The 26,745-nt window shown below is 41.8% G+C and overlaps 1 protein-coding gene across 7 annotated transcripts in view; it reads left to right on the top strand.

The window, feature by feature from the left end:
• LOC140718756 (SHC-transforming protein 1-like) overlaps positions 1-26,745 on the top strand; it is a 223,930-nt gene that overhangs the window by 143,075 nt on the left and 54,110 nt on the right. For all 7 annotated transcript variants that reach the window (XM_073032868.1, XM_073032869.1, XM_073032867.1 and 4 more), the window contains exons 5-6: positions 4,737-4,856; positions 20,250-20,303. In XM_073032868.1, coding sequence (XP_072888969.1) covers positions 4,737-4,856; positions 20,250-20,303 — 174 coding nt within the window. The remainder of the gene's footprint in view (positions 1-4,736; positions 4,857-20,249; positions 20,304-26,745) is intronic.

The raw sequence follows: 26,745 nt of genomic DNA, 5'->3' as shown, positions 1-26,745 counted from the left end.
AGCACCTGTCTTCAGGTCTAAATCCTCCCAGTCCACGAGGTATTGCCAGACGCCCCAACAGTTCCTGAGACTAAAAGTCTTCATCAATAAACCTGGGTGGCAGTGGGGCTAAGGGGCTGGGGCAGACAGATTTTAATTAAGAAATATGGAAGGTGGGATTGATCTTTAGGGTCATAATGAGCTGCAAGGTGTGAACCACCAGGTTTACTTTCCTCAGGACTTTGAAGGCTCCAACGAAATTTGACACTAACCTTCTAGTCTCCACCCAGAGAGGCAATCATGAGTGGATAGCCAGATATGTTGCCCAGGCTGCAAAGCAGGTCTGTGCCTTCTTTGGTTTGCCCTGATTTCCGCCAACAATGTTTATCTTCCTGGCCTCTAATCCATTTCTGCTTACGAAGTTGGATGAGATCTTTAGCCACAGTAACCCCAACACCGGCCTCCTGTTCCAGATAGTGTGGCAGAGGATAACCGAACTGGCACTCAAAGGGTGAGATCCCAGGTGCCAATTCCTGTAAGGAGTTTTGTGCAACCTCTATCCACATCAAATGGTCACACTGCTCATCCGGTCTTTCTGAGACCAGACATCTTAGGGTACCAAATCTTGGTTGGTCAGCTCTGTCTGGCTGTTGGACTGTGGGTGTAACCCAGAGCAAAGACTTGTTGTTGCCCCAATCAGCTTTCAGAATACCCTCCAGAAATGTGATGCCCATTGTGGACCACAATCTGAGACAATGTTGACTGGAAATCCCTGGATCCTGAAGACCTGGTCCAGGACAATTTTGGCTGTCCCCACCACAGATGGTAGCTTATCCGAGGCAATGAACTTGCAGGCTTTCTAAAACCAATCAGCAGTTACCATGATGCCAGTCTTCCCATTGGATGGCAGAAGACCTATAACAAAATCCATGGAGACTTGTGCCCATGGTCTTTCCAGAACTGGTAGAGCATGGTAGAGCCGTTGAGGTTGGGCATAGGGCTCCTTGTTCCAGGCATGCCTCACATATTGCTAAACCTCTTTCGTCATTCCGGGCCATCAGTACCTCCTCTTGGTAAACTCAAGTGTCCTGACAATCCCTGGGTGAGCAGTCATTCTCGATAAACGTCCCCATTGGAGTATGTGAGACCATATAACCATATAACAATTACAGCATGGAAACAGGCCATCTTGGCCCTTCTAGTCCGTGCCAAATGCTTACTCTCACCTAGTCCCACCGACCTGCACTCAGCCCATAACCCTCCATTCCTTTCCTGTCCATATACCTATCCAATTTTTTTAAAATGACAATATCGAACCTGCTTCTACCACTTCTACTGGAAGCTTGTTCCACACAGCTACCACTCTCTGAGTAAAGAAGTTCCCCCTCATATTACCCCTAAACTTCTGCCCCTTAACTCTCAACTCATGTCCTCTTGTTTGAATCTCTCCTACTCTCAATGGAAAAAGCCTAACCACGTCAACTCTATCTATCCCCCTCATAATTTTAAATACCTCTATCGTCCCCCCTCAACCTTCTACGCTCCAAAGAATAAAGATGGAACTTGTAATGAGCAGCCAACCCAGAGAACTGTTCTTAGAAATCTCCCCTTGTGCCTGGGCCCTGTGAACAAGGGCATTAGTTTCCCCAACAGATTGGTGCAACCACCCTGGCTTGGGGCAAAATGGTGGTAGGCTGCTCCTCTTGTTCAGGTTCATCAAACTGGCAGGACAAGGCATCTGGCTTCTGTTTTTTTTTACCCCGGTCAATAGGTCAGGATGAAATTAAAGCGGTTAAAGGACCAAGACCACCTGGTCTCCTGAATATAAGCCAGGTTCTTATGGTCTGTCCAAATGATAAAGAGTTCTTGTTTTCTCTAGCCAGTGACACCATTCCTCCAAATCTAACCTAAACACAAGAAGCTCCCAATTTCCAATGTCATAGTTTCCCTATGCCGGGAATAGCTGCCTGGAGAAGAATGCACTCCAATGTCTGAGGCATCCGGGGAAGGTTCGGGTTAAGAGAAATCAATATGGGGCTGATGTGAACTGCTGTTTAAGCTCTGGTTCAGCAGTCCAAATAAAAAGACTCATGGATTTATTAGTTAGCTCTGTCAGCAGAGCTGCCACCGAGCTGAAGTTCTTGATGAACTTCTGGTAAAAGTTTGCAAATTCCAGGAATCATTGGACATTTGACACTGGATGGTTGTGGCCTGGGTCTTGCTAAGCTCCATCTTGAAGTTGCCACTGAGATGATGAAACTCAAAAGTGAAATGGTGTTACATGATATTCGGACCTTAGGCTTAACATAATCTCCATGGTCTAGAAGCCTCTTTAGGATACTCTGACATGGGTGACATGCTCCTCCATGGACTTTGAGAAGATAAGGATATCATCCGAGTAGAAGAATGCACGTTTATGGAGAGTATCCCGGAGCATGTCGTTGATAAAGGCCTGAAAAACTGCTGAAGCACTCACAAGCCCAAAAGGCATAACCTGGTATTCATAGTGCCCCAACAGTGTCTTCCACTCATCACCTTCCTTTATACGGAACAGATTGTATGCAATCCACAACTCTAGCTTTGTGAATACTCTTACCCCTTGGAGCACCTTGAAGGTCTATTCATGACTGGAAGGGGGTAGCAATTCTTGGCCATTGTGCAGTTTAATCCTCCAAACTCTTTTCTGTTGGCTCTTCCAAGGTGAGGGTATCCTTCAGTTCATCCTGGAGTCTGTGGTGGTATAGAGTGGCCAAGGCCTCCCCATTCCAGCCACTCTCCTGGGCCAAGTTCTGAAATTTGATTCTGTAGTCAGCCACTGATCATCCATCCTGTCAAATCTTCATCAGGTGGTCTTAGGTTTGGCTGGCTCCAGCAGAGTGATGGCAGCCATGAATTCCTCTGAATCTGAGTAAATCTCTGATCTGCATTCCCAATGCGTGGTGGCCCAGGCCAGGACTCCCCCAGTCAGGAGATAAAGAAGGCTACCTTTCCATGCTTCGAAAGGAACTGGGATGGCTAGAATTCAAATACTCATGAGCATTGAGTGAGGAAGCCCTGGCAAGAACTTGGGTCACCAGATTCAGATTCATTTTCAGTTTATTGTCATTTAGAAACAACAAATGCAATGCAGTTAAAAAATGAGACAATGTTCCTCCAGAATTATATCACAAAAGCATATGACAAAACAGACTACACTAGAAAATCCACATAACGTTTGGCAATCCCCAATCCAGAGTCCGGCGAGGCTGCTGCGTATTAATATCACGCTACCGTCTTAGCGCGTTCCCCGGAAAGGAGCTCCAAATCCACCAGACAAACAAAACCAAAAACTAAAGATACAAGACCTGCACAAAACCACATAGTTACAACATATATAGTTACAACAGTGCAAACAATAGCATAATTGATTAAAAAAAACAGACTATGGGCACAGTAAAAATAGTCCAAAGATGTTAAAGGACTATAAGTTCAAAAGAAATCACCACAGAGTTTCCACAAGTCCCCAGGATCTCTCCAGGATTGGAAGATGTACTGGATTCGCAGAGCGATCGACTGACTCTCCCAGTGACTCTGACTTCTTTCTTGCAAAAGTTGACAAACGGCTACCTGGAGGTCGTGTATCTCTAGGCTCTGTCTGGAAATCCTCTCACTGTGGTTGGCCACAGTGGATGAAAGACTCTGACACCCTGCTAGGTCCATGCTGGCTCAATAGTATGCGTTGAGAGATCTTAATGAGGGAGATTAGGACCCAAATGCTGGAGTAACGGAAGGCAAGGATCGAGACATGGTATAAAGCTGAAATGCGAACAGAGCAAAACAAAGTGCCAGATGATATCCCTAGTTAGGCTTACAATTGTGCACTGAGACTCCATATAGGTGCTCTTTAAATACTCATCTCATGGAACCCAAAACATGATTGCCAATTAGCAAGACGGTCCTGAACCCTTAAAGGTGCTGCACCAGCTGTCCATACTCCAGAGACTTAGAGCATCTAAACCCTGGAAGCTGACACAGTTGAGAGCATCTTGTAAACATCTATTGAAATAGCACATTGTGAATGATATTAAAAGTAGTCTTTGTTTGAAACAGATTAATAAATTATTTTTTAGGCCAACATTGCAGACAAGAATATGGTCAATAGCTGAACTGAGGAGACTCTATGTATCATGAGTTAATTGTTGGATGACAGCATGCTATTAAAAGCCACCTTGTGTTGCAGAAAGGGTCAACCCATCAGTCATCACCAATTTTTTGAGACAGCTTTGTTGTTCTGGTGGGTTGTTTAAGTAGAACATACCTTTTAAAATTTATTTTGCAGATTTTACTAGGAATTTGATTTATTTTTCTTGGTTACCGTTGCTATATGAAAGAATTGGGATTTACTTCTAGGCTTTCATTGTTGCCATTCACATGCTATTCCCTGGATAAAGCCAGTGAGCTCATAACTTCCCACCCCTCAATGCTGAGGAACTCCCTGACTCCACAGCATCCACAGCAGTAAACTTGAGGAAAAGGCCATGGCTATGAACTGCACCATAAATACCGTGCACTTGGTAAATAAAACCTGAGAACTGCTGTAAGTTCATAGCAGATTACGCAGTGTCTGTGGAGAGAAATGATATTGGGTTTCTCTCTGCAGATGCAGCTGATCTGATGATTATTTCCAGCATTTTCTGTTCTTAATACATTTCCAGCTTTTGACTGTTGAGTCAAAATGAACGTGGGAAAACCAATAACCTTGGATTTTTATACTCCAGCCTCCCAGCAAAGAATTGTCTACTATCTTGGGAAAGAGTAACCTCCAATTTGCAGGATTGAGGACCATAATGTGCATCTCTACGAGCAGCCTCAGCTTAATGCTCCCAGACTCCAAACAGGTAAGATTTTGTCATGAACTAAGATTCAGAATAATGTTAATATTTACCAGTGATGTGAATTAAATTGTGATATTCAGTGTGAGTTCAGCTGTTGCTGAAATTGTTTTGGAAAAGGTAGTGATTATGCACCAGTCAATACACTGGATCAGTTTTCATAAATTATTTAGTGGAGTTTTGTCATCAGTCAAGAACATTACCTTCAAGTTGTCTGAAATGTGCTCAATCCCTAATCAGTTTAGAATTTATAAAATGATGCAATTCCATTTGTATTAAAGTTAACTATATTAATAGTAAACACGAGGAAATCTGCAGATGCTGGAAATTCAAACAACACACACAAAATGCTGGTGGAACACAACAGGCTAGGCAGCATCTATAGGGAGAAGCCGACATTTCGGGCTGAGACCCTTCGTCAGGACTCAAATCTCAAATAGTACTCAAATAGTCAGGACTCAAATAGTAACTCAAATCTTCTTTAACAATTAATGCACTGTACTTACACTGCTCTATTGAGAGAGTAGTGGATTCAGCCTAATATACATATCCATAGATCTGTGTTTTTTTCAAATATTAACAGTTCATGAAAGAGTGCACCATTGGTTTTAAATTTGCATCACACACCATTTCATCCACATTGGAAAATATAAAATCTCCATTAGCCTTGTTGCTTGCCAATTGTAAGTTACTCTACAATGATATTAATTACATTTTAGCCTGCACGTAGAGTCATACAGCACAGAGGAAGGCCCTTTAGCCATCTGGTCCATGCCAATCAAGACGTTGCATCCAAGCTTGTCCCATTTGCAGCATTTGCCCATAACTTTCTAAACTATTCCAATCCATGTACCTGTCCAACTACTGTCTTTTAAAAGTTCGTTTTTGTACCTGCTTCAACCCCTTGTTCTGGCAGCTCAATCCACCTCTATACCATTCTTTGTGCAAGAAAGATACCCCTCAAGTTCCTACTAAATCTTTCCCCTTTCACCTTAAACCTAGACCTCTTCAGAATCAGGTTTATTATCACTGACATTCTGTATGCAATGAAATTTGTTTTGCAGAAGCAGTACAGTGCAAGACATAAAAATTACTTCCTCTTACAAAAATCAATAAATAGTGTGACAAATGAATAATGAGGTAGTGTTCGTGGGTTCATGGGCTGTTCAGAAATCTAACGCTGACAAGAAAAAAGCTGTTGTTAAAACATTGAATGTGGATCTCCAGATGGCTATACCTCTTCCCCAATGGTAGTAATGTGAAGAGTCTATGTCTGACACACACAAAATGCTGGAGGAACTCAGCAGGTCAGGTAGCACTTATAGACAGGAATAAAGAGCTTATGTTTCAGACCAAGACCAATTCCTCTAACATTTTGTGTACATTACTCAGGATTTCCAGTGTCTACAGACTCTCTTGTGTTTATGTCCTTGATGATGAGGGTATTTAATGATGGATGTTATTTTCTTGAGTGTTCTGCTCATGTTGAACTGGCTGAGTTTATAACCTTCTGTAGCCTCTTGTGATCCTGTGTATTGGTGGTTCCATGCCAGGCTGAAATGCAACCAGTCAGTATGTTCTCCACCATACATCTATGGAAATGGGCAAATATCTTTGGCGAAATACCGAATCTTCTCAAACTCTTAATGAAGTAGAGCTGCTAGCCTGACTTTACCATGATTGTGTCAATGTGTTGAACCCAGTATAGATTATCTTAAGGTGCTGACCTGCACCTTCCACATCCTTCTCATCCATGCAGTTATCAAAACTTCCCTTCAGTGTTGAAAACACCACTTCCACTGGCAGCTCATTCCATACTCTCACCGTCCTCTGAGTAAAGTTCCCCATGTTCCCCTTAAATATTTCATCTTTCACCCTTAACCTATGACCTCTTGTTCTAGTCTTACATAACCTGGATGACAAAAGCCTGCTTGCCTTTACCCTTCATCATTTTATACACTTCTATCAAATTCCCCATCATTCTCTATACTCCAGGAAATAAAGTCTTAACCTATTCAACCTTTCTCTACAACTTAGGTCCTCAAGTCCTAGCAATATACTTGTAAATTTTCTCCACACTCTTTCAATCTTCTTGACATCTTTCCTATAGGTAGGTGACCAGAACTATGCACAATACTGAAATTAGGCCTCATCAATGTTAATGTACCACAGAACAACAGAACATCAGCTATCCTTCAAACCTCCAACAGTTCAAGGACATTTTAAACACCTCTGCTGGCCCCCTGCAATTTCTGCACTTGCCTCCCACAAGGTCTGAAGGAGCACCTTGTCAGGTCCTGGGGATTTATTCACACTAAATTTCCTCAGGAAAGCAAACATGTGTCCTCTGCAATCTATATATGGTCCATGACCTCACTACTGTTTTGCCTCAGATCTATAGACTCCATGGCTGTCTCCAGAATAAATATAGATGCAGCAAATCCATTTAAGATCTCCCCATCTCTTTGAGTTCTATGTTTCGATGAACACACTGATATTCAAGACAACCAATTCTGTCCCTTTCTGTCCTTTTAATATATCTGCAAAACCTCCTGAGATTCTCTTTCATTTTGTCTGCTTGAGTAACCTCATGCCTTCTTTTAGCCCTTCTGATCTCCTCTTAACTCTGTTCTTGCATTTCTTATACTCATCATGTACAGTAGAAACATAGAAAACCTACAGCACAATACAGGCCCTTCGGCCCACAAAGTTGTGCCGAACATTTCCCTACCTTAGAAATTACTAGGCTTACCCATAGCCCTCTATTTTTCTAAGCTCCATGTACCTATCCAAAAGTCTCTTAAAAGACCCTATGGTATCCGTCTCCACCTCCACCGCCGGCAGCCCATTCCACACACTCACCACTCTCTGCGTAAAAAAATTTACCCCTGACATCTCCTCTGTACTTATTCCCCAGCACCTTAAACCTGTGTCCTCTTGTGGCAACCATTTCAGCCCTGGGAAAAAGCCTCTGACTATCCACATGATCAATGCCTCTCATCATTTTATACACATGTACAGTACAGGCAGCCCCAGGTTACGAACGAGTTCCATTCCTGAGTCTGTCTTTAAGTTGGAACAGGGATATTATTTAGCGTCAGTTGGTCAAACGTTTGTCTTAGTATATAGTATATATTTTACGTTTCTATGCATATAAAGCACTTAAGAAATGTATGTATTTCAATAAACCACTGCATTGTTTAGTAATAATTGTAGCTTTCACATGCCCCATTATTCTCACTTTATCCTTTACCTTTATCCTTTAAAGTTGTTCTGATCGTTGACCGACTGTAGCCTAAAGCTTTTCCAATGACCAATGGTATTTCACCTCTTTTCAATCGCTTTATTATTTCCACTTTATTTTCAATCGTGATCATTTTCCATCAACAGAACAGAAAACTGCGGATTTTATGTTCTATCGCTGAGCAGCAGTGAACTATCTGATTGGCCTATCAGAGTTTTCTTTAGGAACTAGTTGACTTGATCAGCATTTCTGAACTGGCTATTGTTCATGATCACATTTAATAAAAATTACAGCAGCAGCCACGGGCAGCGGGTCTTGCGCTGCTCCGGGTCCTAAAGCCCAACTGCAGTTAGACAGGTTAAATCGGACAAGTGGGGGCGGTGCTGACTGGAAACGGGGGGGGGGGGGTGGGGGGTGGGGGGGGGGTGTGTCAGGTTGAATCTTGCTAAGAAATATTTAAGCCAAATACAAAGTTCCACACTCAACAGTATTAACAGCAACAACTTAAAATGGCGGACGGCGTTCTCCTCCCTCCGTTCTTAAGTACGAGTTGTCTGTAAGTCGGACGTTTGTAACTCAAGGACTGCCTGCATTTCCTTGCTGCCTATATCTGTGATACAACTCCCTCTTCTTAACCAAGGACCCAAAATCACTCAAAAACCAAGGTTCCCCAGACCTGAAACAACACACACAAAATGCTGGAAGAACAGCAGGTCAGACAGCGTCCATGAAAGTGAATAAATAGTTGATGTTTCAGGCCAAGATCCTTTTTCAGAACTGAAAAGGAAGGGGGAAGACAGCAGAAGAAAACAGTGGGTGGAAGGGAAGGAGGTGATACAAGGTGATAGGTGAAGCCAGGTGAGTGGGAAAGGTCAAGGGCTGGAGAAGAAGAAATCTGATAGGAGAGGACAGTGGACCATAGAAGAAGGAGAAGGGAACCCAGGGGAAAGTGATAGGCAGGTGAAGAGAGGTAGAGTGCAGAGTGGAGAATAGTAGAGGAAGAAAACCTCATTCTGTGAAGAAGGAGAACATCTCTAATGTCCTGGAAAGGACCTCTTTTCTGGAGGAAGTGTGAAGAGCCAAACAAAATGTTGTTAAGGGTTAGGACCAGTTCTGCCAGACAGTGGAGGTGGTGGTGGAGGAGAATTGGTTGGTTCTTTTGTTAAGAGAGAAGTGAAGAACTTTGCAGTCTTCTTAATGGTGGATAAAATGTATAGGGACCAACCATTCATGATGAAAATGAGGTGGTCAGGGCCAGGGAACTGAAAATTACTAAGGAGATTGAAAGCATGAGATGTGTCATTGTTGTAGGTAGGAAGAACTGAACTAGAATGGAATCGAGGTATGAGGACACGAGTTCAGTGGGGTAGTAGTAGGCAGAGACAGTAGGCCTATCCAGAAGTCAAGCTTATGGAACTTTGGTAGGAGATAAAAGCAAGCAGTACAGGTTAAGGGAACTATGAGTTTGGTGGCAATGAATGGGACAGTTCTCCAGAGTTGATGAGGTCAGTGATGGTGTTGAATACAGTTTTCTGATGTTCCAGATTGGGGGTCCTCTTCAAGGGGTAGGTATGAGGAGGTATCTGCCAGTTGCATGGTAGAGATCAGAGCACCACCCTGCAACAACAGCCCCTTTGTTTGCAAGTTTGATGTTGAGGTTGGGATTTGTGTGGATTCGTGCCCTGCAATCCTCAAATCATGTCTTCTCGTACTAGACCATGGGAAACAACTTTGCCACATCCACTCTGTCCATGTCTTTCAACATTCAAAATGTTTCTATGAGGTCCCCCCTCATTCTTCTAAACTCCAAGGAGTACAGTCCAAGAGCGGTCAAATGTTCCTCATATGTTAACCCTCTCATTCCTGGAATCATTCTAGTGAATCTTCTCTGAACCCTCTCCAATGTCAGCACATCCCTTCTTAAAAAAGGAGCCCAAAACTGCACACAGTATTCCAAGCAAGGTCTTACCAGTGCCTTATAGAGCCTCAACATCACATCCCTGCTCCTATACTCTATTCCTCTAGAAATGAATGCCAACATTGCAGTCACCTTCTTCACCACCGACTCAACCTGGAGGTTAACCTTAAGGGTATCCTGCACGAGGACTCCCATGTCCCGTTGCATCTCAGAACTTTGAATTCTCTCCCTATTTAAATAATAGTCTGCCCATTTATTTCTTCCACCAAAGTGCATGACCGTACACTTTCCGACATTGTAATTCATTTGCCACTTCTTTGCCCATTCCCACAATCTATCCAAGTCTCTCTGCAGACTCTTTGTTTCCTCAGCACTACCGGCCCCTCCATATATCTTTGTATCATCAGAAAACTTAGCCACAAAGCCATCTATTCCATAATCCAAATCGTTGATATACAACATAAAAAGAAGTGGCCCCAACACAGACCCCTGTAGAACACCACTGGTAACTGGCAGCCAACCAGAATGGGATCCCTTTATTCCCACTCTCTGTTTCCTGCCAATCAACCAACGCTCTATCCACGTATGTAACTTTCCTGTAATTCCATGGGCTCTTATCTTATTTAGCAGCCTCATGTGTGGCACCTTGTCAAAGGCCTTCTGAAAATCCAAATATACAACATTCACTGCATCTCCCTTGTCTAGCCTACTTGTAATTTCCTCAAAAAATTGCACTAGGTTTGTCAGGCAGGATTTTCCTTTAAGGAAACCATGCTGAGTTCTGCCTATCTTGTCATATGCCGCCAGGTACTCTGTAACCTCATCCTTGACGATCGACTCTAACAACTTCCCAACCACCAATGTCAAGCTAACAGGTCTATAATTTCCTTTTTCCTTCTTAAATCGTGGAGTGACATTTGCAATCTTCCAGTCCTCCGGAACCAGACCAGAATCTATCAACTTCTGAAAGATCATTGCTAATGTCTCCGCAATCTCCACCGCTACTTCCTTCAGAACACGAGGGTGCATTCCATCTGGTCCAGGAGATTTATCTACCCTTAGACTATTCAGCTTCCTGAGTAGTTTCTCTGTCGTAATTGTGACTGCGCATATTTCTCTTCCCTGACACCCTTGAATGTCCGGTATATTGCTGATGTCTTCCTCAGCGAAGACTGATGCAAAATACTCGTTCAGTTCCTCCGCCATCTCCTTATCTCCCATTACAATTTCTTCAGCATCATTTTCTATCGGTTGTATATCTACTTTCACCCGTCTTTTACTCTTTATATATTTGAAAAAGCTTTTAGTATCCTCTTTGAAATGATTTGCTAGCTTCCTTTCATAGTTAATCTTTCCCTCTTAATGACCTTCTTAGTTTCCTTTTGTAAGCTTTTAAAAACTTCCCAATCCTCTGTCTTCCCACTAATTTTTGCTTCCTTGTATGCCCTCTGCTTTGCTTTTACATTGGTTTTGACTTCTCTTGTCAGCCACGGTTGCATCCTTTTTCCATTCGAAAATTTCTTCTTCTTTGGAATATATCTGTCTTGCACCTTCCTCACTTGTCACATAAACTCCAGCCACTGCTGCTCTGCTGTCCTTCCCGCTAGTGTCCCTTTCCAGTCAACCTTGGCCAGTTCCTCTCTCATGCCACTGTAATTTCCTTTACTCCACTGAAATACTGACACCGGATTTCGGCTTCTCTTTCTCAAATTTCACAGTGAACTCAATCATGTTATGATCACTGCCTCCTAAGGGTTCCTTCACTTCCATCTCTCTAGTCACCTCTGGTTCATTACACAATACCCAATCCAGTACAGCCGATCACCTAGTGGGCTCAACAACAAGCTGTTCTAAAAAGCCATCTCGTAAACATTCTACAAATTCTCTCTCTTGAGATCCAGTGCCGACCCGATTTTCCCAATCCACTTGCATGTTAAAATCCCCCACAATTATCATAACACTGCCCTTCTGGCAAGCCTTTTCTATTTCCATTTGTAATTTGTAGTCCACATCTTTGTAGTCGAACTTACCTCTGACCTCTACACTATACTTTTCTCCAGTCGGCTTGAAATTACACCCTGTATTATTAGGCATTTCCACCATGAGAAAAGTTCTGGTTATCCACTCAATCTATCCTTCTTATCATCCTATACACCTCTATCAAGTAACACCTCGATAGAATAATGAGAACAACGACACCTAGGGGTACAAGTGAAAACAGCATCACAGGTAGACAGGCTGGTGGAAAGGCCTTCAGTCCGCTGGTCTTCGTTGGTCATGGCACTGAGTACAGGAGTTGCAGCTGCATAAGTAGTTGGTGAGGCCACATTTGGAGCCTCATGTGTATGGTTTTGGTCACCCCATTGTAGAAAAGAATTGACTAAACTGCAAAGAGTGCAAAAAAGATTTACAAGGATGTTTCCAGGACTAGAGAGCCTGAGTAATAGGAAGAGGTTGGCTGGGCTAAATTAATATTCCTTGGAACACAGGAGAATAAGAGGTGACCTTATCAAGGTATACTGTATAAAATTATGAGAGACATAGATGAGATCAGTGACCTCATCTTCTCCACAGGGTTTTCCACAGTGTTTTCCACAGGGTAGGGAAGACCAAGACTAGAGGTAAGTGGAAAGATATACAAAAGAGCTGAGGGGGAACCTCTTCGCATAGAAGCTGGTGAATATATGGAGTAAACTGCAGAGGAACTGGATGAGGAGCATATAATTACTATAATCATTGAATCATGGCTGAAAGAGGATTATAACTGAGAGCTTAACTTCCAAGGAAAGATATTGTATCAAAAGAAAGGCAGGTGGGCCAAGAGGTTGGGGTGGCTGCGTTGGTAAAAGAATTAAATCAAATCATTAGAAAGAGGTGACATAGGATCAGAAGGTGTAGAATCATTGTGGGTAGAACTAAGAAACTGGGTAAAAAGACCCTGATAGGAGTTATATACAGGCCTCTGAAGAGTGGCAAAAATGTATTCTGCAAATTACAATGCAGGACAGAAAATGCAAGTGAAAAGGGAAATGTTAAGATAGGCATGATAGGATTTCCATATGCAGGTATTTTGGGAATATCAGGTTGGTGCTGAATCCCAAGAGAAGGAATTTGTAGATTCAAATCAAATCAAGTCAAGTCACTTTTATTGTCATTTCGACCATAACTGCTGGTACAGTACATAGTAAAAATGAGACAATGTTTTTCAGGACCATGGTGTTAAATGACACAGTACAAAAAACTAGACTGAACTACATAAAAAAAACAACACAGAGAAAGCTGCACTAGACTACAGACCTACACAGGACTGTGTAAAGTGCACAAAAACAGTGCAGGCATTACAATAAATAATAAACAAGACAATAGGGCAAGGTGTCAGTCCAGGCTCTGGGTATTGAGGAGTCTGATAGCTTGGGAGAAGAAACTGTTACATAGTCTGGTTGTGAGAGCCCGAGTGCTTCGGAGCCTTTTCCCAGACAGCAAGAGGGAGAAGAGATTGTATGAGGGGTGCATGGGGTCCTTCATAATGCTGTTTTCTTTGCGGATGCAACGTGTAGTGTAGATGTCCATGATGGCAGGAAGAGAGACTCTGATGATCTTCTCAGCTGACCTCACTATCCACTGCAGGGTATTGCAATCCAAGATGGTGCAGTTTCTGAACCAGGCAGTGATGCAGCTGCTCAGGATGCTTTCAATACAGCCCCTGTAGAATGTGATGAGGATGGGGGTGGGAGATGGACTTTCCTCAGCCTTCACAGAAAGTAGAGACGCTGCTGGGCTTTCTTTGCTACAGAGCTGGTGTTGAGGGACAAGGTGAGATTCTCCGCCAGGTGAATACCAAGAAATTTGGTGTTCTTAACGATCTCTACCGAGGAACTATCGATGTTCAGTGGGGAGTGCCCTCCTCCGTGTCACTCCATGCCCTCCTGAAGTCAACAACCATCTCTTTTGTTTTGTTCACATTAAGAGACAGGTTGTTGGCTCTGCACCAGTCCGTTAGCCACTGCACCTCCTCTCTGAAGCTGACTCGTTCTTGCTGATGAGACCCACCACGGTTGTCTCATCGATGAACTTGATGACGTGGTTTGAGCTGTGTGTTGCAGCACAGTCGTGGGTCAGCAGAGTGAACAGCAGTGGACTGAGCACACAGCCCTGGGGGGCCCCCGTGCTCAGTGCGATGGTGTTGGAGATGCTGCTCCTGATCCGGACTAACTGAGGTCTCCCAGTCAGGAAGTCTAGGATCCAGTTGCACAGGGAGGTGTTCAGGCCCAGTAGACTCAGCTTTCCAATCAGTTTCTGAGGGGTGATTGTGTTGAATGCTGAATTGAAGTCTGTGAACAGCATCCGAACATATGTGTCTTTTTTGTCCAGGTGGGTTAGGGCCAGGTGGAGGGTGGTGGCAATGGCGTCATTTGTTGAGCAGTTGGGACGGTACACAAACTGCAGGGGGTCCAGTGAGGGGGGCAGCAGGGTCTTGATATGCCTCATGACAAGCCTCTCGAAACACTTCATGATGATGGATGTAAGTGCAACGGGACGTTAGTCATTTAGGCAGGACACTGAAGACTTCTTCAGCACAGGGACGATGGTGGCGGCCTTGAAGCACGTTGGAACGGTGGCACTGCTCAGGGAGATGTTGAAGATGTCAGTGAGAACATCTGCTAGCTGGTCTGCACATCCTCTGAGCACTCTACCAGGGATGTACCACTCTACCAGATTAGTTATGAGGTGGCTTTTTAGAGCAGTTCATGGTTGATCTTACTCAGGAAAAGGCAGTTCTGGATTGGGTCTCACTCAATGAAACGGAATTGATAAGACATCTTAAGGTAAAAGAACCCTTTGGGGAAAGTGATAGAATGCACTCTGCAATTTGCAGAGAAGCTGAAGTCAGATGTATCAGTATTACAGTGGGGTAAAGGGATTTACAGAGAGCTGACAGAGGAGCTGGCCACAGGTGATTGTAAGGGAACACTAGCACTCAGTGTTAGTGAGACCAAAGAGCTGATTGTGGACTGATTGGGTAAGCCGAGGGAACATAAACCAATCCTCATAAAAGGATCAGAAGAGGAGAGAGTAAACAATGTCAAGTTCCTAGGTGTTAATATCTCTGAGGACAGAATCAGGTCCCAAGATATTGATGCAGCTGTGAGGGCAAGATAGCAGCTATATTTCACTGGGAGTTTGAGGAGGTTTGGTTTGTCACTGGAAACACTTGAAAACTTCCACAGATGTACCATGGAGAGCATTCTGACTTGCTAAATCATCATCTAGTATGGGGCGGGTGGGGGTGGGGGGGAAGGCTGCTTCCAAGGGTCGAAGTAAGCGGCAGAAAGTTGTAAAATTATTCAGCTCCTTCATGGGTACTAGCCTCCATAGCATCCAAGACATCTTCAAGGAGCAATGCTCAGAAAGGCAGCATCCATCATTAAAGATCCCCACCACCTAGGACATGCCCTTTTCTCATTGTTACTATCAGGAAGCAGGTACAGAAGCCTGAAGGCACACACTCAACACGTCCGTAACAGCTTCTTCCCCTCTGCCATCTGATGGACATTGAACACTACCTCACTTCTTTTTTTTAATTTCCATTTTTGCACTACAGTTGGCCCTCCTTGTGCGCGGATTCAACCAACCGTGGATCAGGAAAACCCAGAAGTTCTCTCTCCAGCACTTGTTGTTTGAGCATGTACAGACATTTTTTTTCTTATCATTATTCCCTAAATAATGCAGTATAACAACTATTTACATTGTATTAGGTATTATAAGTAATCTAGAGATGATTTAAAATATATGGGAGGATATGCATAGGTTATCATGGATCGGGATCAGAAAAAAAGTAAGTTCTCTTACTAAGTCGGAACAGGTACATCCAGTATTAATTAGCGTCAATTAGTCAAACATTTGTCTTAGTATATAGAATATATTTTACCTTTTTATGCATATAAAACACTTAAGAAACAATTGTATTTCAATAATTAAACCACTGCGTAGCTTAGAAATAATTGTTGCTTTCATCGGGGCAGGGCCTTTCTCACTTTATCCTTTAAAATTGTTACGATTGTTGACCGATTGTAGCCAAACACTTTTCCAATGACCAATAGCGTTTCACCTCTTTCCGATCGATTTATTATTTCCACTTTATTTTCAATCATGATCGTGATTATTTTCGTGAATAGAAACACTGCGGATTCAGAGCTCTGCCAGGTCCTATAGTTCACCGCACTGAGACAGGTTAAATAAGGAACTTGAGCATCCACGTTTTTTGGTATCCGCAGGGGGGGGGGGGGGGTCCCAGAACCAATCCACCACAGATAAGGAGGGCCGACTGTACTTATCTTAATTTAAGTATTATATTTAAGTTTTTTTTTCTATAGTTATCATGTATTGTGTTGTACTGCTCCCGCAAAGTTAACAAATTTCAGGACATTTGTCCATGATATTAAACTTGACTCTGATGACAGCAAAGCAACAATGACTAGAATTTCTGGGAGTACAGAAATAGTGAACAAACTGAAAATGTATTTTGCATCAGTCTTCACTGTGGAAGACACTAGCAGTAGGCTGGAAGTTCAAGAGTGTCAGAGGGCAGAAGTGTGTGAAGTTGCCATTACTAGGGAAAAGGTGCTTGGGAAACTGAAAGGCCTGAAGGTAGATAAGTCACCTGGACCAGATGGTGTACACTCCAGGGTTCTGAAAGAAGAGGCTGAAGAAATTGTGGAGGCAATAGGCGTAATCTTTCAAGAATCATTAGATCCTGACATGGTTCCAGAGGTCTGGAAAATTGCAAATGTTATACCATTCTTCAAGAAGAGAGAGAGGCAGAAGAAAGGAAATTATAGGCCAGTTAGTCTGACCTCAGTGGTTGGGAAGATGTTGAAGTTGATTGTTAAGAATTATTTGGAGGCATGTGATAAAATAGGTCATAGTCAGTATGGTTTTCTTAAGGGAATATCTTGCCTGACAAATCTGTTGAAATAATAATCAGGATAGACAATGGAGAATTGTTGTCAGTGTGTACTTGAATTTTCAAAAGGTCTTTGACATGGTGCCACATGAGGCTGCTTAAGAAATTAAGAGCCCATGGCTTTACAGGAAAGATATTAGCATTATGATTGACAGGAGACAAAGAGCGAGAATAAAGGGACGCTTTTCTGGTTGGCTGCTGGTGACTAGTGGTGTTCACAGGGGTCTGTTTTGACACCCATTTTTACGTTATATGTCAATGATTTGTATTACAGTATTGATGGCCTTGTGACCAAGTTTGTGGACAATATGCAGATAGGTGGAGGGGCAAGTAATTTTAAGGAAACAGAGAGGCTACAGAAGAACTTAGACAGATTAGGAGAATGGGCAAAGAAGGGACAGATGGAATACAGTGTCAGGAAGTATATGGTTGTGCACTCTGGTAGAAGAAATAAAAGTGTAGACTATTTTCTAAATACAGAGAAAATTCCAAACTCTGAGGTGCAAAAGGACTTGGGAGTTCTTGTGCAGGATTCCCTAAAGGTTAATTTGCAGTTTATATCAGTAATGAGGAAGGAAATGTAATTATAGCATTCATTTCGACAGGACTACAATATAAAAGCAAGGATGCAATGTTAAAACTTTATAAGGCACTGGTGAGGCCTTACTTGGAGTATTGTGAACAGTTTTGGGCTCCTTATCTAAGAAAGGACATGCTGGCATTGGAGAGGGTTCAGATGTTCATGAAAATGATTCCAGGTTTGAAAGCCTTATTATATGAGGAGCATTTAAAGGTTCTGGGCCTATACTCACTGAAATTCAGAAGAATGAGAGGGTATCTCATTGAAACCTATTGAATGTTGAAAGGCCTCAATAGAGTAGATGTAGAGAGGATTTTCTCTATTGTGTGGAAGTCTAAGTCCAGAGGATACATCCTCAGAATAGAGGGTTGTCCATTTAGAATGGAGATGAGGAGGAATTTCTTTAGCCAGAGAGTTGTGAAACTGTGGAATTCATTGCCACTGGTGACTGTGGAGGCCAAGACATTGGGTATATTTAGGTACATCTTTCCTTCCAGTTAGTCCTGACAAAGGGTCTCGGCCCGAAACGTCGACAGTGCTTCTCCTATAGATGCTGCCTGGCCTGCTGTGTTCCACCAGCAGTTTGTGTGTGTTGTTTGAATTTCCAGCATCTGCAGATTTCCTCGTGTTTGCTCTTTACAGTCAACATGAACTGCTTGGGACCATGCTGTATAGCTCGATGATGCTATGGAGATTGCTGGTTGCGCAATAAATAAGAAAACATAACTGCAAATCACACAATTATATTCTACAGATAAAGTATACTGCATGTCATCTTTCCCAGAACAAGATTTCACACTGCAATTGTATATTTCAGGGCTAAATGTCAGTAATATACAGTATATAAATCAAATGATAGACTGTGCTGACAATCATAAGAGTGGGCAAATCACTGCTAATTAGCTGCAACTGCTCCACTCCACTGTATAAATGTAAATAAACTAAAAATATCTTTTCACACTTATTTTTGCAGAACACTTGAAAGATAAGTCACTGTATAGTTTCATAAAAACAAAGCAATCTTATGTAGCTGATGCAGAGACCTTTGCATGTAGCCCAGCTTGGGCTAGGCTTCCATTTAAACCAAAGTCACAGAATTTCCATTGTCCATTTGTCCTTCCCCACTGATCTCCCTCCTGGCACTTATACTTGCAAGCGGAACAAGTGCTACACCTGCCCCTACACCTCCTCCCTCACTACCATTCAGGGCCCTAAACAGTCCTTACAGGTGAGGTGACACTTCAACTGTGAGTTTGTTGGGGTCATATACTGTGCCCAGTGCTCCTGGTGTGGCCTCATGTATAGTGGTGAGACCCGATGTAGATTGGGAGACCGCTTTGCTCAGCACCTATGCTCCATCCGTCTTAAAAAGCAGGATCTCCTAGTGGCCTCCCATTTTAATTCCACTTCCCATTCCCAATTTGATATGTCCATTCATGGTCTCTTCCACTGTCATGATGAAGCGACACTTAGGTTGAAAGAACAACTCCTTATATTCCATTTGAGTAGCCTCCAGCCTAATGGCATGATCATTGATTTCTCAAACTTCCGGTAATGTCCCCCCTTCACCATTTCCCATCCCCTTTTCCCTCTCTCGCCTTCTTGCCTGCCCATCACCTCCCTCCAGTGCTCCTCCCCTCTTTTCTTTCTTCCATGGTGTTCTCTCTCTTCCACCAATCAACTTCCCAGCTCTTTACTTCATCCCTCCCCCTTCAGGTTTTACCTATCACCTTGTGTTTCTCTTTCCACTCCCCTCCCCCACCTTTAAAATCTACTCCTTGGCTTTTTTTCTTCAGTTCAAATTTCTGCCGTCTTCTGAATTCAGTAACAGCATTTCATCAGATAAATCCAGACACTTTCATGAGTCAAAGTCAAAGTTTGAGGAGATGTAGGCATGCTTTCCAACTTACTTTTTTTGAAAATAGAATACAAATGTTGAAAATTTAAAGTTTAGATGGTTGCTAGAGAATTTTTGATGCATTAACAGCATATAAACAAGAATTTAATGCAATAGCTAGGGTCATTCGCAATCACAGAGGTTCAGTGAACAAACGGACTGAAAGAGTCATCTTTATCACTGAAATATATTAAAGCATAGATGTATGTTGTGTAATTTTGAGATCAGGAAAGAACAGCGAAGGTGGGATAATAAGAAACGTACAAGGAAAATGAAGGAAACATCCAATGAGTGCAGCGGTTGAAGACAAAAATACTTAGAGCCCAAACTTGGAAAGACAACACAGAATGTGGGATGCCATTCAGGAAAGGGCATCATTCCCAGACTGATGAATTCTGATGTAAGGTCAATCGCTGAAGTGGCAACGTAGTTTCTCTCTCCTGAACTATTTCCAGTCACACCAGCTGAATGAAAGAAAAACCTCTGCTCCTGAAATATTTCAGGGCTACACATTTCCTATTATCCAACATTATTTCTCCAAAAGCATGATAATAGTATTTTTTAAATTATTATCAGTTTTTTAATATTTCATTTTCTAATATCTCATCATTATTGATGGAAAATGAAACTCGAGGGGTTCAGTATTGCGTTTACTGATATACCAACAGCCCAACAATATAATGAAAATCTTTACAATCTTATTCCATTTTGAATCTATAAATGATGACTTAGAAGTAGAAAAATTTCAGTTTTCAGAAATCCAACTGGAGATTAACATGTACTCTTTGTTTTACAGTTCGTTGCCAACCACAGCATGCAGTCGGTCTCTTTTGCTTCTGGAGGAAATCCAGTGAGTATAAGATTGTTTCATTGCATTACAGAAGGAACTGACCATCTTTAACTGGGTACCATTGAAGGTAAAAATGTCTTTATAATAAAAATGCACAGGTATATGTTGTACTGATTCATTGGAAATGGCTTTGCCATTGGTAGCTCCTTGGTACATGTTGCTATCCATTTTTATTCTCTAGTTCTCCATTATGTCTGAAGGGTATTGAATAACAAACTTGTAATAGAACCACTGTCTCATCTGTTATAACACCTCAACTTCAGCCATACAAATACAGATAAATTGGGCATAAACTTAAGCAGTGAATGGTAGAGTACTGAGGAATAGGGTAGAATAGATAAATCTGGAAATACAAATCCGTAACTCCTTGAAAGCTGCATCATAGGTGGGTGGTAAAGAGAGCTTGTGCCATGTTGGCCTCCATAAAGTATTGAGTATAAGAGTTGGAATATTTTGTTGCTGTAGTTTCAGTCTGTTCAAGATGGCTTTCAACATCACTTTGCTTGCATGGCTGATAAGACTTCTGGTTCTATAATTCTGGCACTGCTGTAAGTTTCCTTTCTTTGGGAGAGTTTGGTGAGTGATGTGGACCATTCCCCGGTCTGCCAGATTTTGTTGCAGATATTGATGAGGATGTCTATCATTGTCTCTCTTCCATGTTTTATCCACTCGGCTGAGGCATTGATTATTTCTGCAGCTTTCCCATTCTTCAACGATCTTATGGCTGCTTCTACTTCTTCCTGCAGAATTGAAAAGTTGTCATTGCTTGATGAGTCCTGGCTTGCGAGTATGCTGGGGTCTCCTTGGGTCTGACGGATGCAAAGACATAGGGATAGAATTAGGCCATTTGGCTCATTGAGTCTGCTCCATCGCTCAAACATGCCTGATACTTTTATCCCCTTCTCAACCCCACTCCTCGGCCTTCTCCCCATTACCTTTGATGCAATATCCAATCAAGAACCTATCAATCTCTGCCTTAAATGCACCCAACAACCTGCTGCCTGTGATAACAAATTCCACAAATTCACCACCCTTTGGCTAAAGAAATTTCTCTACATCTCTGTTTTAAATGGACTCCCCTCTATCCTGTGCCCTCCTGTCTTAGATTCCCCTGCCACAGAAAACATCCTTTCAACGTCTACCCTGTCTAGGCCTTTTAACATTCGAAAGGTTTCAATGAGATCCCCTCTCAACCTTCTAAGTTCCAGTGAGTACTGATCCAGAGCCATCAAACTTTTCTCATATAACAACCCTTTCATTCCCTGAATCATCCATTGGACCCTTTCCAATGCCAGCATATCTTTTCTAGATGAGGAGCCCAAAACTGTTCACAATACTCAAGGTGAGGTTTTACCAGTGCCTTATAAAGCCTCAACATTACATCCCTACTCTTGTATTCTAGACCTCTTGAAATGAATGCTAACATGGCATTTGCCTCCTCACCACTGACTCAACCTGCAAGTTTCTAGTGTTCTGCACAAGAACTCTCAAGTCCCTTAGCTTCCCAGATTTTTTGATTTCCCCCCATTTAGAAAATAGTCTGCACATTTATGTCTACTACCGAAGTACATGATCATGCATTTTCCAACATTGTATTTCATTTGCCACTTTCTTGCCCATTCTCCTAATCTGTCTTAAGTCCTTCTGCAGCCTACCTGTTTCCTCAACACTATCTGCCCCTCCACCAATCTTAGTATCATCTGCAAACTTGGCAACAAAGCCATCTATTCCATCATCTAAATCATTGATATACAGCAAAAAAAGAAGCTGTCCCAACATCGACCTCTGCGGAACACCACTAGTCACTGGCAGCCAACCAGACAAGGACCCTTTTATTCCCACTTGCTGCCTGCTACCAATCAGCCAATGCTCTAACCATGTTAGTAACCATGTTAGTCTATAAACAATACTTAGTTCTTCTGTTGGGAACGTCTTCATCTTCTGTGAGACAGTTTCCTTCTTTGTCTCGAATGATGCCTACTTGTAACTGTCTCTGTTTAATGAAGTTCTTCACAATTTGAAAGACTCGCCTGCTGTTGTTCTTGTTTAGGCTATCTTCTGTCTCTGTACACTGTCTCTCAATCCATCCTTCCTTGGCTTTGATCATGTTTTTCCTGATCTTGCTGATCTTTCCGTAGGCTATAGCTCCTATTGTTGTGTTGTTCAGGTCTCTTCTAGTGTTACACATTTCCATGATCTCCTTTGTTACCCAGGATTGAGTTTTCCTTCAATGTTTTCCAAATATCTCATTGGCTATTTCTATCAACACTTTATTGATCTTAGCTGTCAATGTTTCAGCATCTTCATCTGATTCATGCTGATACATCTGGTTTTAGCTTCTCCTCTCAAATTGCAGGGTGAATTCTATTATATTATGATCACTAATGCTATATTATGGTTCCTTTGCCTTAAGCACCCTAATCAAATTTGATTCATTATGCAACACACAATCCAGAATTGCCATTTCCCTTATGGGCTCAACTACAAGTGGGTCTAAAAAACTACCTCATAACAATTCTACAAGTTCCTTCTGTTGGAATCCAGCACCAATCTGATCTTTCCCAATTTACCTGCATTTTGAAATTCCCTCATGACCATCGTAACATTGTCCTTTTTAGATGACTTTTTCATCTCCTGTTGTAATTTGTTTTCCACATCTTGTTCTTTTTACCATTGTAATTTCTTTATTCTACCAGCAAGGATTTTATATCTTTTGATCATATGTCACTTCTTTGATTACCAATAGAACCACCCATTCCTTTTGCCTACCTGCCTGTCCTTTTGATGTAACGTGTATCTTTGGATGTTAAGTTTGCAACTGTTATTTTCTTTCAACCACAACTTAGTGATGTCCATAACATCATCCCTGCCAATTTCTAACTGTGCCACAAGATCATCTATCTTATTCTGTATACTGCGTGCATTCAAATATATTACCTTCAGAACAACATAAAACTAAATAACAAGATTATTTAATGCCATTTCCAGTACACAAGTTAAGGAGAACAAAATAATTTTACTCCAGATCTGATGCAGCACAAAAAAGCACAATAATACAATAATAACAAAAAAAAGCAAAGCAAATATAAATACATAAGATAGCTTATATACAGAAATTAATTGTATGTCCATAAAGTAACACTAGGCATAGGAGTGTCTGTACATAAGGTGACTCTGACAGGAATGGACAAAGTGGTGGTGGGGTGGGTTTGTGGGTGGGCATGTTGATCTGTTTGGGGAACGTAACCATTTTTGAGTCTGATAGTCCTGGCGTGGACACTACACATCCTCCTCCCTGATGGGAGTGGGACAAACAGTCCATGAGCAGGGTGGGTGGGATCCTTCATGATGTTACTGACCCTTTTCCGACAGTTTTGTCTATGTATGTTCTTGATGGCATGTAGACTGGTGCCGTGGATGTGTTAGGTAGTTTTGACTATCAATTGTGGAGACTTCCTGTCCACCACAGTGCAGTTTTCGTACCATGCAGGTAGAATGCTATCACCCTGTATTCCTGGATGCCTCTATTCATCACCCTTTTCAATTTTACCTCATGTTACATGTTACCAAATTCTAATCCCTTTCTAAACTTTGTCTTTTTTTCTGAAGACTTTCATAACTTTTCCTTCCTTTTTACTTTGTCCTTACTTTTCCAAGGTATTGAATCCACTCCCCTATCCTCAGCCCTTGTTATGGGATTTGCCAGGATCCCTGGTCCTTGCAGGATTCAGGTGGAGCCTGTCCAGTTTGGAACAGCTACCTCTATTCTCAATACTGGTGCCGATATCCCACAAAATCAAATCCACTTCTCCCACGTCAATCTTTGAGCCATGCATTTAGCTCTCTGAATAAGTCATAGAGATGGGTTTGATTGCAACATTTAAGAGAAGTTTGGTTAAGTACATGGATGGGAGGGATTTAGAGGGCTATGGTCCAGGTGTGGCTTAATGGGATTAGGTAAGAATAACAGTTCTTCATGGACCAGATGGGTCAAAGGGCTTACTTCTGCACTGTATTCTTTATGACTATGATGGACTGCAGTGATCTTTCTTTGTAATTGATGCACTCTCTTCTGTATTTTCCCTTGTATTATCTGAATGTACTAATCTAATTTAATGATTTGTATGGGGGACATGTAAAACCACGTTTTTCATTGCTCCTCAATGAACCTTTCAGTAAGAAACCAATTTAGCAATTTTCCAGTTAGAATAATCAGGGTAATTTAACTTCCCTTTTTATTTATCCCTGATTAGTTAGAAAACCAAATGTAATTCCTATTCTCAAGTATTATCGTCAACTTCAGTTTCTGTTTCAGACAGTATATCTACAAGTTTAAATTCAAATTCAATAATTATATATACACAGTTTAGCACCTTTCACGACAATTCTCCAACATCACAATTCTTAAACAAACTATACAGGGTACTGGTGAGGCCGCACCTGGAGTACTGTGTGCTGTTCTAGTCTCCATACTTGAGAAAGGATATACTGGCTTTGGAGGCAGTGCAGAGGAGATTCACCAGGTTGATTCCAGGGATGAAGGGATTAACCTATGAGGGGAGATTGAGTTGTCTTGGGACTATATACTCTCTGGAATTCAGAAGAATTAGAGGAGATCTTATAGAAACATACAAAATTTTGAAAGGGATAGATAAGATAGAAGTAGGAAAGTTGTTTTCATTGGTAGGTGAGACTAGAACTAGGGGACATTGCCTCAAGATTCAGGGAAGAAGATTTAGGATGGAGATGAGGAGAAACTGTTTTTCCTAGAGAGTGGTGGATCTGTGGAATTCTCTGCCCAGGGAAGCAGTTGAGGCTTCTTCACTAAATATATTTAAGATACAGTTAAATAGGTTTTTACATAGTAAGGGAATTAAGGGTTATTGGGATAAGGCAGGTAGATGGAGCTGAGTTTACAGATCAGCCATGATCTGCTTGAATGGTGGAGCAGGCTCAATGGGCTGGATGGCCTACCCCGCTCCTATTTCTTATGTTCTTATTTTCATTTATGTAAAGTAAATCTCATTCAGTTACTTATCAAAGTCTTTGCAAAAAAAATCAGTTCTTGCAGAAAATCAAATTTGGATTCTTTGAATGAAAATAAACTTATAATCCAACTGTATTAAATCCTCTGCATCATTACACACTTCGTTCCCGCACTGGTTCTTCATCTTGGGTAGCTTGTCATCATGCTTCTTGGTTCATTGGATGGAATAGTCGATCATCCATGGAAAGTCAGTTCACAAACTTGTACAAAGCTTGACCAAATGCCTTGGTATGATTTTACAGAACTAATTACCGACTACATGGTAGGGATTTTGGACACTGGTCTCTGCCGATATTGTCTCGTTATAACTGCTGCATGTTATAGCTGTAGCTCCAGTGAATCTTTTATTGCTATTGTCTCTCCTCCAGGGGTGTCACCCTGAGGGTTTCAAGTTAGTCGGGTAAAGATACTCTCTACTAATTCCACTCTTAACAGTTCATGGCTGCAGCTTCTAATCATTGCTGCGTTTCTCTCCTTGTCTGTCCTGTGTCCAGCCCGCCCCTCCCTTGCATGTTTTTTCAAATTATTTTTTTTTAATTGGTAAACCTCATTTTCATTCCACTGCAAGTAGAACTTACATTACAATTTTGGGTTTCATTAATCTGGGTTACACATGCATCTGGCGCCAACATAGTATGCCCACAACTCTCTAACCCTAAATATACATCTTTGGAATGTGGGAGGAAACGAGATCACCTGGAGGAACCCCTCACTGCTGTGATGCTAAAGGTTCCCTGTCCACAAAGCCCTAGAATCAAAAGACTAAACCCTATCTGATATCTACAAGAACCCTCACTATGGGGAGGTTACACTGTGTCCATCTAATCTTCAAGGACTACCTTACTTCCTTGTCTAGGCTCTGTGGCAAGGATTAGCTGTCAGCTTGAGTGATAGGACCCCTTCCCCAGCAAGGAGGTACTTCCTACTAACAAAGTAGTTTGAACACAGTTATTTTATGTTTAGTGATACGTGTTTAAATTCAGACAAATAATTCTTCACACACATTTAACACTGACAGAAAATTTCTAATTTATATAAGATTTCTGAATTACAAAAGATTCACAAACTACAAGGATTTCCATATGCAGGTACATTTCTTTTAAGCAGAAATATAGAACATTTCTTAAAAACTAGTTGAAGACATGGCAGAATCTCAATTAATTCTTTTTTTTGGTCATTCTTAACAATCTACAATGCTGCTGACACTTCTATTGTTTTATACTGGATGACATCATCTGCATGTGATGTTTCCCAGATACCTTTTGCAGGGACAAGTAACTCATAAAATGGTCCTGAAAGCTTTTGATAACAAAGAGCTCAGACATCCATAAAACAATACTGTTGTTTTAGAAACAGAGCTGATCTCTTGAGTACACAAAATAACTATGTTTAATG

Source organism: Hemitrygon akajei, chromosome 30 (assembly GCF_048418815.1).
Source record: "Hemitrygon akajei chromosome 30, sHemAka1.3, whole genome shotgun sequence".
Classification (NCBI taxonomy): Eukaryota; Metazoa; Chordata; class Chondrichthyes; order Myliobatiformes; family Dasyatidae; genus Hemitrygon; species Hemitrygon akajei.
The sequence above is the reverse complement of the archived record's forward strand: the minus strand, read 5'-3'. Positions and strand labels throughout refer to the sequence as shown.